The 13584-nt window shown below is 40.8% G+C and overlaps 1 protein-coding gene and 1 pseudogene across 1 annotated transcript; one reads left to right on the top strand and one right to left on the bottom strand.

Moving 5' to 3' along the window:
* Nucleotides 1-371: 371 nt before the first annotated feature.
* LOC120978143 lies at nt 372-2081 on the top strand (annotated as a pseudogene).
* A 2795-nt stretch (nt 2082-4876) lies between these two features.
* On the bottom strand, nt 4877-10105 carry LOC120978142 (interferon lambda-3-like). Its single transcript, XM_040406370.1, has 5 exons — nt 10001-10105; nt 9386-9463; nt 9150-9284; nt 8971-9051; nt 4877-5051 (listed from the first exon to the last, which is right to left on the bottom strand). The coding sequence occupies exons 1-5, from the start codon at nt 10103-10105 to the stop codon at nt 4965-4967; spliced, it is 486 nt and encodes a 161-aa protein (XP_040262304.1). The 3' UTR covers nt 4877-4964.
* Nucleotides 10106-13584: the final 3479 nt, after the last annotated feature.

Below are 13584 nucleotides of genomic sequence, written 5' to 3'. Positions count from 1 at the left end.
TTCTCCTGTGGAGGGACAGGGCAGAAGTTATGCAGCTTTACACTCCTTCATGTACGTTACACATTCAGTATAAATTACTTAATTTAGTATATGCCCAAATAGAGTGTGAATGCAGATTCTTCACTAATGATCCTCCAGTAATACAGGAATCCCTGCTATCTACAGATGTTACATGTAATAATACAGAGGTAGTTACTGACTGATGGGAGGATCCTCATTATGTACATAGCATCTCCCGTAGGAGTTTTCTGATTGTTAGGAGTCTCCTCCCAGTTACCTGACGTCTCCTTCTCACCTGTATAGTAAGGAAACTGAAAGCTCTAAGGATTTCCCTTGAATTCTGAACGTTAGAAAGAAGATTTCTCTACATCATGAAAATGAAGAAATTTGTCTTTTTGAGATTTAAGTATAAAAGGAGCAAGATGAGAAGACCTGAGCCAGAGCTGAGATCAGGAGCAGAGAGACACAAGACAACCGGGCAGGTGAGTGTATTCTCCTGGATGTATATACAGAAGATCAGAGCTGTGGACATTTACATGATGGGTTTATGTACAATAATCATATGTATTAATATCTTATACACAGGTTCATAGGAAGAGAAGAAAAGTCTTCAGATCAGCACCAATACTGCAGGCCATGTACGTCAGACTGGTGGTCTTCTGTATTCTACTTGTGGCCGTGACTGGTCATCCACACAAGAGATGCTGATCGCAGTCCAGATATAAATCAGTATCTTCCACTGACATCAAGATTATCAGACAACTGCAGAATGAACATGTAAGGAGGAAGATTGTCTTCTACTGAAAGGAGTCTGATTCTCAATAATGGAGGTTGTGTCAAAAGTCCGGACCGAAACCAAATCTGCAAGATAATTGATCCAATCTTTTCCATTATATATTATATTCTAACAGAATGGTAGAGTAACCAACTTCATAGCTGCACATATTTATCTAATGCATTAATGCATCTTTGTGTGGTTCCTGACTTTTTGACTCTTGATCCTCTATATTAGACATCAGTAGTCACACTCCACTAGAACATATTTTCCATAAAGTTATTACATTATATAATATAATATATATAATACTTATTACATGATGTAAGATATATATATTTAATACACATTACATGATGCTCCAACAAATCCTGCTTTAACCCTCCACAGGAGAAGAACATGTCCACCAGTGCAATGAAATGCTACAAAAGAATGATGAGACACAATCCGTCTCTATGTAACCTAAAGGTAAGTACACATCTGTCTGTCTCTTCTCTTGCTCGCCAATTTCTTACATAATACTCCACTACATGAAATCCACTTTAACTGTGAAGATACACAAGGAACCAGTTTAGGAACCTATAACTGTTTCAACTTCTTCTCTTCTGCAGTCCAGTGATCGTCTGATTCTGACATTGGAGCGAGTTACAATAACCACAGAGGTTCTGGTAAATCTGTCCACGTCTGCTGTGCCCAACCCTGTATCACAGTCACTCATGGTGTTCCTCAAAATCAGGGATGATCTTCTGATCTGTGTAAGTCCATATGGTCCTCATGTTCATTGTTTGCCTGGTTCATAATTTGATGTTTTTATTCTGGTATGGGACATATTGACCCATAACTTATCATATTTCTCACATTCAGAGGGAATCACCAGGACACAGTAAAACACCTTCTGAGGAGCTGAAGCCATGGCTGCACCATCTCTAGCACTTTGTGGATGAGGTAATAAATCCGATACTGGCCAACAGATTTGACATGCCCCAATGTTATCCTGTCCTTCATTGTGGAGCAGAGAAATCTGGACATGTAGAGTAGATGAGGTTTTACTGATGATCAGAGAGCTTTACATTATACAATGATCTAATTTCATTGAAAAGATATAAGGAAGAAAGAACATAGATAGAAGATAGAGAAGATGACATGAAGATGAGGAATTTATAGTTAATGGTGAATCCACAACGTGCCTAATAACCCTTTGCCTATTTTATTCTAGGCATCTCCACAATGTCTCCAGGACGCCGTGTTACTCAGCCTCATCTCACTAATGGTGGAAGATGTTGGGTGTTGGGCTCATGGAAAATAACTACAAAGAAGCTTTAAAGATGATCCACAAGTCTAGAGGATTTAATCTCCAAGTTTAAATTGGGTAGCATCCCCCATGAAGTCAATCTTCTTCATCCTATGACTAATGGTGACTATGAAATATTTGAAAGAAAACGAAGAAAATCACTGTCCACGGATTGTAAACCTCAGACAACACAGAAGAAGAATCTTTGCTGGTATTTCATTATCATCAATGTTTTCTAGGCTATTTTTCGTTTTATATTTTTGTAAACATTTTTGTACTTTTGATGAATTTCCCTAAAGAAAGATGAATATTCTTTGTTATTTTCAAAAAGATTAATTTATATTTTGTATACAATATTTCTATAATTTATTTGAATATATTCATATCTATAATTCATGTATTTATTATTTTATGTTATTTATTGGATTTTTTCATTGGTTTTGTATATGAATTTCAAAGAAATTGTAAAATAAAAATTGTTTAACATTAATACTGATCTTCTAATGATTATCATTGGTGCCAAGGTTTCTTGAAGGGAGATCTTTCTTCCAGGCATCACCCTTTTACATGTGGAACCCAGACAGTACCATATCATCAGTAAAGTCTAATAGACCTTGGTGACTGGCTACAAAGTCTGCTCCAAGTGGGGTTGTCTTCTGTTAGGTCTTTTGGGCCATTATTGTGTGAGACCATGGGACCCCCAGGGGATCCTCTGATCTGCTTGCACTTCCACCCTCATTTCCCCATCCAACCTTCCCTATCCTTGTTTTCACCTGTTGAGCACAGTATCACCTCCTCATTTTTCTCCTTTGGAGAGCCTCAAACCAGTGATCTGTTCCGCTATTTCTAGAGTCTCCCTCTGAATAATCTACCACAGACACTACTGATGGCTTTTCCAAAACCCTGATCACCATTACTCTCATTCCCTGCCCCAAAAATTCTCTTATGAACAGGATGACTGGGACGATATTTTGTAGATGCAGACTTGTCTGTCCCAGGTTTTGTTTCGGATGATATCATGATCTGTATGTGACCCAAAGGTAAGTACACATCTAGATGTCTCTTCTGTTGCTCACCACTTTCTTGTATAATATTTATCTCTAAAAAAGCCCATTTTCCCTCCAGATATACTCAAGAAACTAGTTTTAGGAAATTATAGTGATTTTACCATTATTTCTTTTGCAGCCCAGTGAACATCTGATGTAAATACATACGTATCTAGCTCTCTCTTCTCTTGCTGTCCACTTTCTTCTCCGTATATACATCTTCAGGAACCTATAAAGTTTTCAACATCTTCTCTTCTACAACCGAGCAACCATCTAAATCTGATATTGGAGCAAGTTATAATAACCACAGAGGTTCTGCCAAATCTGTCCACTTTTCCGTACCTGACCCTGTATCACAGTCACTCATGATGCTCCTCAAAACTAGAGATGATCTTCTGATCTGTGTAAGTCCATTGGTCCTCATGTCCATTGCTTACATGGTTCATGCTTTGAGGAATTGGTTCCTAGACTGGACATATTAGACCCATGACTTATTATAAGCCCAGCGGACTGCCTGGCCAGTACATCACAGAGGTGGGGGAGCAACATAGAAGATGGGGGAATGCCTCTGGATAGAATGAGGTGCAATGGCACTGCTCCTGTTGCACCTAGAGGGTAATTTACATATTATAAAAAAAAAAATTTCTTAGGATTGATTGAACCCACAAAGATGCCAGTGAGGACATAGGACTCTGCTTACAATTGCAGATGAAGAGCTGCCAACCATTTCACCTAGTGGTGTGTTGTGACAGATGCACTTTAAGAGCCCACTTTTTGGAGTATGAGCCCGTGGTCTGGATTCATTTTGAAGGTCTGAAAAGAATCCAGGGGTCTAAGTTTGGTTTCTGTATTTATTTGGGGGTCTCATTTGGGGATTTAACACGCATTATAACATCCAAAAAGAGGGTTGGCCTATTACATACACTTATCCCCTCAGCTATCTCTGGCAATTTCATGTGTGACCACTGCTCCATTCCAATGGGCGAACGCGGGGCCCACGTTTTCATAATTAGTGGGGGATATCTTGTGAACAAGGGTTCGGAATGAGTGAAACCTTTTAATGTGTGAAAGTATAAGGCCTCATTCACACGACCATATTTTCGGTCCACGGACCCTTTCATTTCTGTAGGGCCACAAAAAAGTGGACAGCACACGGACGTAATCTGTTTGCCGTCCACATCTGTGTGCTCATGCTGCAAATTATAGAACATGTCAGGGTCAGGTGAGATGACTGTGCAGGCCCTGTCAATTAAGGAAAGGGAGGGGCTGACAGAGGAAATGGGGAACAAAAGTGCACAGAGTAACTTAGGCCCGCCCTCAGTGCATTTAACTGGTAATTTGCATATGAATTACAAATATTTTTTTTCTTGAATAAAGCAATGGATCAATGAAAGGTATCATTACATTCATCTGAGCTAGCCCTACAAGGCATTGTGGCTGGTTTGTCAGTAAATTTCATGTAAAATATTTTTAAAAAGTTTGCTTTTCCAGAGAAGATAAAAAAATAAAAATATTAAACAGAAATAGATATTTGAAAATGTTAGTTTAATTGAGCATATATAACAGCATATAATTTCACAAATTCAATGTATCCTCCAGGGATGAAAATTCTCTGTATAAAACAATATATTATTAGATATAGAAAAATTAGAGAAATATTACAATGTATAAAATATAATTATAAATACAATAATAAATAAAATAATAATAAAAGGTCATGTGGACGGTTATAGGTGAACCTCCAGGTAGTTTCTCATATTTCCTGAACAATATTTGATGACAGAAGATAGAAAACTGATGTCTTGATGATCCTTGTGCATATGGTTAGAAAAGAGTCCATCTTGGAGACAGTCTAGGGATCACTTGGACACATCACATTTTGTATCCTTAATGAGATGAGGTTGAGCACAACAGCGTCCTGGACACATTGAGGGGAGGCCTATAATGGAGGACAGAGAGATATTTCATTATGTACTGATCACAAAAGTCTTTCACTAAGTGGTGACAATGCTGAGCAGGGGCGGACTGGGAACTTAAAGTGGCCCTGGAAAAAAACCTAAAGGTGGCCCCAGATACTACAGTGCAGCACAAAATACTGCCTAATTTAATTATGGCTGGGAGCATCAGGTCTTTTTGTACCTGGCTTTTGGCTAAGAGGGTGGTTTCTGGGCATCGGCCCACCGGGAAATTTCCCTGTAGGGTCTATGGCCAGTCCACCCCTGATGCTTAGTAACTGAATGTGGGTAGGACTGCAGTGGGATTAACAGCTCAAGACTAGCGATCACTTGGACACATCCCGTTTTGCATCCTTAATGAGATAAGGTTGAGCACAACAGCGTCCTGGACACATGGGAGGCCTATAATGGAGGACAGCAAGATATCTCATTATGTTTTGATCACAATAGTCTCTCCCTAAATGGTGACAATGCTGAGTAACTGAATGTGGGTAGCACTATAGTGTGATTGTCAGTTCTAAGGTCCAGTTGTGCCATCGTCCTGTACTAGATGATCACAGAGCAAGAGAAATACACAGCAGAATAAAGCAGCCTATAAGATTAAAAGCTCCAAAGCCTGTCCTCTCCCTGGATGCTCCCTCTCCCCTCTCACAGCAGGCAGTCTCAGACAGACACTGACAGCTACATCACCCTCCTTTTCTTCCTAACTAAAACATACAATTCCCATAACTTTTTCTGCTTTCAATATCTGTAATAAATTCCTCATCATTTTACTCCTTACACAGGGGCAGCTGTGTTGGGGAAGAAGATGGCTAGAAGGTTGGAGGAGTGTTTAAACTAGGGACTGGGGGGGAGGGTAATTACGTTACAGGATGGGAAGATAGTGCAAATAGAGACCGGGGGCGAGGTAGTGGGACTGGGGGAGGAATGGAAAGAGGGACTAGAACAGTTCAGAAGGAAAGGTGTAGGGTAAAAAATATACATAAACCTCTCAAATGTATGTATACTAATGCCAGAAGCCTGACTAATAAAACTGGTGAACTGGAATTAGTGATGTGTGAGGAGGACTATGACATAGTGGGAATAACTGAGACATGGCTGGATGATAGCTATGACTGGGCGGTTAATGTACAAGGTTACAGTCTGTTTAGAAAGGATCGTCAAAACCGGAGAGGGGGAGGGGTTTGTCTTTATGTAAAGTCCTGTCTAAAGCCCACATTCCGTGAAGATAAAAGTGAGGGACATGAACATGTGGAGTCACTGTGGGTAGAGATACATGGAGCTAAAAACAACAATAAATTACTAATAAGAGTTTACTATAAACCACCTAATATACCAGAGTCCACAGAAAATCTACTACTAAACGAGATAGACAAGGCGGCAAATCATAATGAGGTGGTTATTATGGGGGACTTCAACTACCCCGATTTAGACTGGGAAACTGAAACTTGTATATCTCATAAAGGAAACAGGTTCTTGGCAATAACCAAAGACAATTATCTCTCCCAACTGGTTCAGGACCCGACTAGAGGGACGGCCATACTGGACTTAGTATTAACCAATAGACCTGACAGAACAACAGACGTGCAGGTTGGGGGACACCTGGGAAATAGTGACCATAAAGTAATAACCTTCCAATTATCATTCAAAAGAGCATTTCTACAGGGAGGAACAAAAATACCAAACTTCAAAAAAGCTAAATTTAGCCAACTAAGAGAGGCCATAGGCCTAACTAAATGGGATAAAGTCCTCACAAATAAAAATACAGCCACAAAATGGGATATCTTTAAAAGCATCCTAAAAGCTCATTGTGAGAGGTACATACCGTATGGGAATAAAAGGTTAAGGAACAAAAAGAAACCAATGTGGATAAATAGAACTGTAAAGAAAGCAATAAATGACAAAAAGAAAGCATATAAAACACTAAAACAGGAGGGTGGCACGGAAGCACTCAAAAACTATAAGGAAAAAAATAGAACATATAAAAAACTAATAAAAGCGGCCAAACTAGAGACCGAGAGATTAATTGCCAAAGAGAGTAAAACTAACCCTAAAATGTTCTTCAATTATATAAATGTTAAAAAGAATAAATCTGAAGGTGTCGGCCCTTTAAAGAGTAATGAGGGGGGAGTCGCAGAGAGCGACGAGGAGAAAGCAAAGCTGTTAAATATTTTTTTCTCCAATGTATTCACTGAGGAAAATAAACTGTCAGATGAAATGCTGAATGTTGAAATAAATTCCCCATTAAAAGTGTCCTGTCTGACCCAGGAAGAAGTACAACAGCGACTTAAAAAGATCAAAATAGACAAATCGCCAGGACCGGATGGCATACACCCCCGTATCCTAAGGGAATTAAGTAATGTCATAGCCAGACCCTTATTTCTGATATTTGCAGACTCTATACTGACAGGGAAGGTCCCACAGGATTGGCGCATGGCAAATGTGGTGTCAATATTCAAAAAGGGTCCAAAAACAGAGCCTGGAAACTATAGGCCGGTAAGTTTAACATCTGTTGTGGGTAAACTGTTTGAAGGTTTTCTGAGAGATGCTATGTTAGAGCATCTTAACGGAAATAAGCAAATAACGCCATATCAGCATGGCTTCGTGAGGGATCGGTCATGTCAAACTAATTTAATCAGTTTCTATGAGGAGGTAAGTTCTAGACTTGACAGCGGCGAATCAATGGATGTCGTGTATCTGGACTTCTCCAAAGCATCTGACATTGTACCACATAAAAGGTTAGTATATAAAATGAGAATGCTCGGACTGGGAGAAAACGTCTGTATGTGGGTAAGTAACTGTAAGTGGGTAAGTAATCAATTTTTGCAGATGACACTAAACTGTGTAAAGTAATTAACACTGAAGAGGACAGTATACTGCTACAGAGGGATCTGGATAGATTGGAGGCTTGGGCAGATAAGTGGCAGATGAGGTTTAACACTGACAAATGTAAGGTTATGCACATGGGAAGGAATAATGCAAGTCACCCGTACATACTAAATGGTAAAACACTCGGTAACACTGACATGGAAAAGGATCTAGGAATTTTAATAAACAGCAAACTAAGCTGCAAAAAACAGTGTCAGGCAGCTGCTGCCAAGGCCAATAAGATAATGGGTTGCATCAGAAGGGGCATAGATGCCCGTGATGAGAACATAGTCCTACCACTTTACAAATCATTAGTCAGACCACACATGGAGTACTGTGTACAGTTCTGGGCTCCTGTGAACAAGGCAGACATAGCAGAGCTGGAGAGGGTCCAGAGGAGGGCAACTAAAGTAATAACTGGAATGGGGCAACTACAGTACCCTGAAAGATTATCAAAATTAGGGTTATTCACGTTAGAAAAAAGACGACTGAGGGGAGATCTAATTACTATGTATAAATATATCAGGGGTCAGTACAGAGATCTATCCCATCATCTATTTATCCCCAGGACTGTGACTGTGACGAGGGGACATCCTCTGCGTCTGGAGGAAAGAAGGTTTGTACACAAACATAGAAGAGGATTCTTTACGGTAAGAGCAGTGAGACTATGGAGCTCTCTGCCTGAGGAGGTGGTGATGGTGAGTACAATAAAGGAATTCAAGAGGCGCCTAGATGTGTTTCTGGAGCGTAATAATATTACAGGCTATAGCTACTAGAGAGGGGTCGTTGATCCAGGGAGATATTCTGATTGCCTGATTGGAGTCGGGAAGGAATTTTTATTCCCCTAAAGTGAGGAAAATTGGCTTCTACCTCACAGTTTTTTTTTGCCTTCCTCTGGATCAACTTGCAGGATAACAGGCCGAACTGGATGGACAAATGTCTTTTTTCGGCCTTATGTACTATGTTACTATGTTACTATGTTACACAGACAATATTCTGTAAACTATCAGTGTGCAGCGTCAGTAAGACACGTACCTTGTCTTTGAAATCTTGGAGATGACTCAGCCACGGCTCCAGCTGCTCAGAGGCAGGGTCACTGTATTCAGGCAACGATCTCTGTAAAGGAGAACAGGATATAAGGAATTTACACCATGTTTGGTCCATTTCACAGGCCAAAGTGTGATGGATATACAGGATAAGAAGGAGGAACTTACACAGATTATCAGCTGGTCTCTCAATTTAAGGAAAGCCTTTATAGAATTTGTTACAGCGTCAGAGGTAGACATATTAGTCAGGACGTCCAGCGTCAGCGACACTCGTTCCAGGGTCAGGATCAGCCGGTCACTTGGCTGTAGAACAAAATACAAATGTGATATGAGGGGTTCTGCCATTGCTCATCTATAGAGTTAGGTGATATGACAAAGGCTTTGGTGGAATCTTATTTCCATACCTTTAGGTTACATATAGATGTCTTGTGTCCAGTCATGGTGGTGTAACATTTCACTCCATCAACGGATATTTTCTTTTGCTGTTGAAGAAGAAAAATTAGGTTACTACAATGTGGACAACCAGAATTGTTTCCCTGGTTCTGTCCCTCCATCTACGGGCTTGGTCAGTTAGTTTTCAGGTATTATAACCTTATCTGGAGCTCATACATGCCATTCAGGAAGCTCCTCTGGATGCTATAGAGCGAATAACCCTCAACACAATGTCCTCATATCACTCTAGAAATGGGATTCAATAATGGAAATAAAAGCTGCGCTTTACACGGACCTGATCATTTCGCAGATGTCTGAGGGACTTCACTTCGGAGGTAGACATGGATGAGTGCTGGAACAAAGGGCAGAGTCTCCTGTGTGGACGTCCACCCACTACAACCAGAGAAACCAGCAAAGCCAACAATCTGATGTCCATGGTCAATGCTTCCTGCTGAATGCTTCAACCTTTTCTTTTCTCTGGAAATCTGTGAATATGAGATGAGTTACTAAACCATGTCTGATGTCCAAAATCACAGACTGTGTACTGGTTCCCATTAATCTGTATACACCCAGGAGAAGACACTCACCTGCTTGGTTGTCTTGTGTCTCTCTGCTGTTAATCTCAGCTCTATCTCAAGCCCTTCCATCTTTCTACTTTTATAGTTCAGTCTCCAGGAGAGATATTCCTTCATTTTCACAATGTGGAGAAATCTTCTCTCTAACGTTCAGAATTCAAGTGACGGGAGACAGGTCAGCCGTGGAAACTTCTTGCATCTTTCAGTTTCCTTACTATACAGGTAAGAAGGAGACATCAGGTAACTGGGAGGAGACTCTTTTGCAGGTGAGAAATCTCTACAGGAATCCTCCTGTTACTGCATAGCATATCAGTACATATCAGTACATATGGGCAGCACCAAGGTCGACATCTGCATGGAGTTTGTATGTTCTCCCCGTGTTTGCTTGGGTTTCCTCCGGGTTCTCCGGTTTCCTCCCACACTCCAAAGACACAGTGATAGGGACCTTAGATTGTGAGCCCCATTGGGGACAGTTGGATGCTAATGTCTGTAAAGTGCTGTGGAATATAGTAGCGCTATATAAGTGCATAAAATAAATAAATAAATAACCAGGATCCAAAGTCCCTCAGTAACTCGATCCATATTGTCAGATATAAGATTCTATTCTGCTATCAGTGTTTTATGAAGAATCTTACCCTCTGACTTTTTGTAGAATCATGCTGTGATTCTTCATACTTGGAAGTCTTTACTTGGTATTATATACAGCAGTATAACTTAGATGTTGATGGTGGAAAAACATTAGCCATAATGGTCTGTATGTACGTACGGCTTTTATTGTAGGTATTGCTTTGTGACACAAAAATGGCAATAAACCTAAAGTCTAACTTATCTAAAATTTTGCTTCTCATTGAATAAAACCTACTGTCATTATCGGCCATTTTATGACAGTGAAGCTCTTAAAGTGGTTGTACCAGGTTGATAGGTCATCCCCTATCTACAGGATAGGGGACAACTAGCTTATTTCTGGGGATCTGACTGCTAGGACCCTCACCAATCCTGAGAACAGGGGTCCCGTTTCCCCGTTCTGATGGAGGGGCAGGTCTTGCATGCACACTACTGCTCCATTAATTCTATATCGGAGCGCCAGAGATGGCTGAGCACTGTGTTCTGTAACTTATACATTTGGTGCAACCCCTTTAATGTTATGTTCACACAATAGCAACAAGCTTTGAATTCTAATATTAAATATTTTTTCCCATAGTCCTAACAGCAGCTGAATAATAGGGGCATTTCTGCCCCTGTGTACTATTAAGGCAGATGGAATTTTTTAATTAATCAAATTAATCACTACTTAAGTAGAGACCACTTAGCCTATACTGTATAAAGACATCCATCCTCTCCCACCTTGTGTTTATTATAAAGAAGTAACTTACTTAGGGCAGGAAACTTGTGCTGCTGTTAGGACTAAGGGAAAACAGATTAATAGTAGAAATCAATGCTTCACTTATGTCCTAACCAGCAGCACAATAATGGGGATTTAACAAGAAGTAACCTCATAGGGAGGGCCCTCTCATGTGGCGGACTCAAAATAGAACACCCAAGCGCTGTCTCCCCTGAGAACCGGAAAGATATTCCCTCACTGTTTGAGCACCAAAGTTTCTGGATCTAGCCACCTTTATGTTTCTTGCGCCTAACACGAGAGAGTTCACCTGCCCTTGTGCCAGCTGCGCAGCTTCCTTGTCCCAAAGTAAAGTGCCCGGTTTCACAGACAGAACAAGCCGATGTCACAGCTCCTGCCTTTCTCCTCCACAGTGTAATAGCAGTAGACATCGTCCAGATGTGGTCAGCTCAGCTACTTGGGAAGATGTTGGCCATGTCAAAAACTGATGGCACACAGGGGCCATGTTTATCTTGGACTTTAGGAATTGTAAGTGGCACTTGGTGTGAAAGGGATGTGGGACACAAATCGGCATAGCCCCAGGCTGCAGCCTGTATTTGGCAGGTTGCAGTCACTGGAGGCGAAGTTGGAATGGGGTGTGGGAGATCCTGTCACTGGCCATTCCTGTCACTGTAGGATGCTGTAGGAGAACATCAGCCTGGCATAGAACGACTGGTGAAGTGGTGGAGGACATGAAGTGGATGAATTGATAGGTAAATAAATTACAGGTTAGTTGGCACTGGACATGCAACAGGAGCGTTTAAATGAATTGACTCTGGGCATGCTGTGGGCACCTTGAGAGGTGAGCTGGAACTGAGCAATCATCAGGGACAATGACAGGTAAACTTTTGGCTGGGCAGTCACCTGCAACCATCAGGTGCACCATGGATAAGATTTGCACTGGGCAAGTTTTGGGCACAATGATGGGTGGTCTTTGCTCTGGCATGTGAACTAGCTCTAGTCATGCATAGATCTATCAAGCTGGCACTTCACCAGAATCTGTCATTTTGATACTAGGGCTGGAACTAGATGAGCACTGGACTTATTGGTGAGTGAGCTATAAAAGCATCGGGCACATTGATGGATGAACTGGCACTGGCTGAGCAACGGAAACATTGTCTACTGGCATTGGGCATACATTGAAAATAATGGTAGGGAGCAGGTGCTGGGTGCGCGAAGTGAATGGTTCAGAGCAATGTCTGCAAAGGGCTGAATGACCTTGACCCCTCCATTTCATTAAACTACCAAGGAAGTAGACTTTTAAAAAAAAATAATTTGTTGTTTAAACCTAAGTTATTTCTCATAGTCTTAAAAATATAGTAATTTGTGGTAAATTTAGTCCATCTGTCCTATACATTAGGGAGAAATACCCCCCTTTATTGTACTGTTAGGACATAAGGGAAACAATCATATTTAGAACAATTGACTCTATGGGTGTATTCGCATATTCATTGTTTCAATGGACTATGAATACTGGTCATAAAATAAATAGGACATGTCCTATTTTTGACTTTTATAATGGCCCTAGGACCCCATAGAAGTTATTGATCCCATTTCTTTAAAATTGGTTGGTTTCGAGGAGATACCGAGGAGAGTCAGGGAAATTCTCACCTGCCTTCCTAGGTTTCTGGCGAAGACGAAATTCTAAAAGTCTATCCGATCACTCCTGGTGTTTTGGAGAAAGAGGATTTTCTAACCACAATACCGCTTACAGGTATCTACTGCACATCCCTATATTATCCATCCACAGGAAATTTCTCAGAATACACAAACTTGCACATTCTTTATCTCCAAATCACTTGTCTGCAATTCAACATGTCATTTGTCCCCAGAAAATTTATGAAGACCACACTAGTTCTGACAGCAGCCCTAGAGATTCAAGGTGCGCCCGGGTTAAGGCGTCCTCCAGACAACAGCTTCTGATGGATCTGCTCGCAACCATGCAGCTATTACAAGATCATGTCTTCTGGATCATTTACAAAGGGTCAAAGATAGATCAAACTCAGGAGCTAAAACATCTGGTTTTGTCATAAACACTCATAAGCTAAAAGTAAAATTGTCGTCAGAGAGGAGTCACAATCCTGAAGGGGGCAAGTCACCTCTTTTCTCACTCCAAAGAGTCCTTTTGTTACGTCATGAAAATGTTGGATCTCAAAAACTTCATCAAGAGATGTAATACTATGGGCCATAGCTCATGCGGGCTCCTTCCAAGACAATA

This window comes from Bufo bufo, chromosome 8, assembly GCF_905171765.1.
Source record: "Bufo bufo chromosome 8, aBufBuf1.1, whole genome shotgun sequence".
In the NCBI taxonomy this organism is placed as follows: domain Eukaryota; kingdom Metazoa; phylum Chordata; class Amphibia; order Anura; family Bufonidae; genus Bufo; species Bufo bufo.
The sequence above is the reverse complement of the archived record's forward strand: the minus strand, read 5'-3'. Positions and strand labels throughout refer to the sequence as shown.

Bases quoted from the DNA above. Each gene is read 5' to 3' on its own strand.
- LOC120978142 (XM_040406370.1), bottom strand. From the start codon at position 10,105: ATGAAGGAATATCTCTCCTGGAGACTGAACTATAAAAGTAGAAAGATG. The intron at 9,464-10,000 runs GTGAGTGTCTTC...CTTCTTCAACAG, and splicing joins GACACAAGACAACCAAGCAG to CAAAAGAAAATATCCGTTGA. The intron at 5,052-8,970 runs GTACGTGTCTTA...CCTCCATTATAG, and splicing joins TCCAAGATTTCAAAGACAAG to GCCTCCCCTCAATGTGTCCA.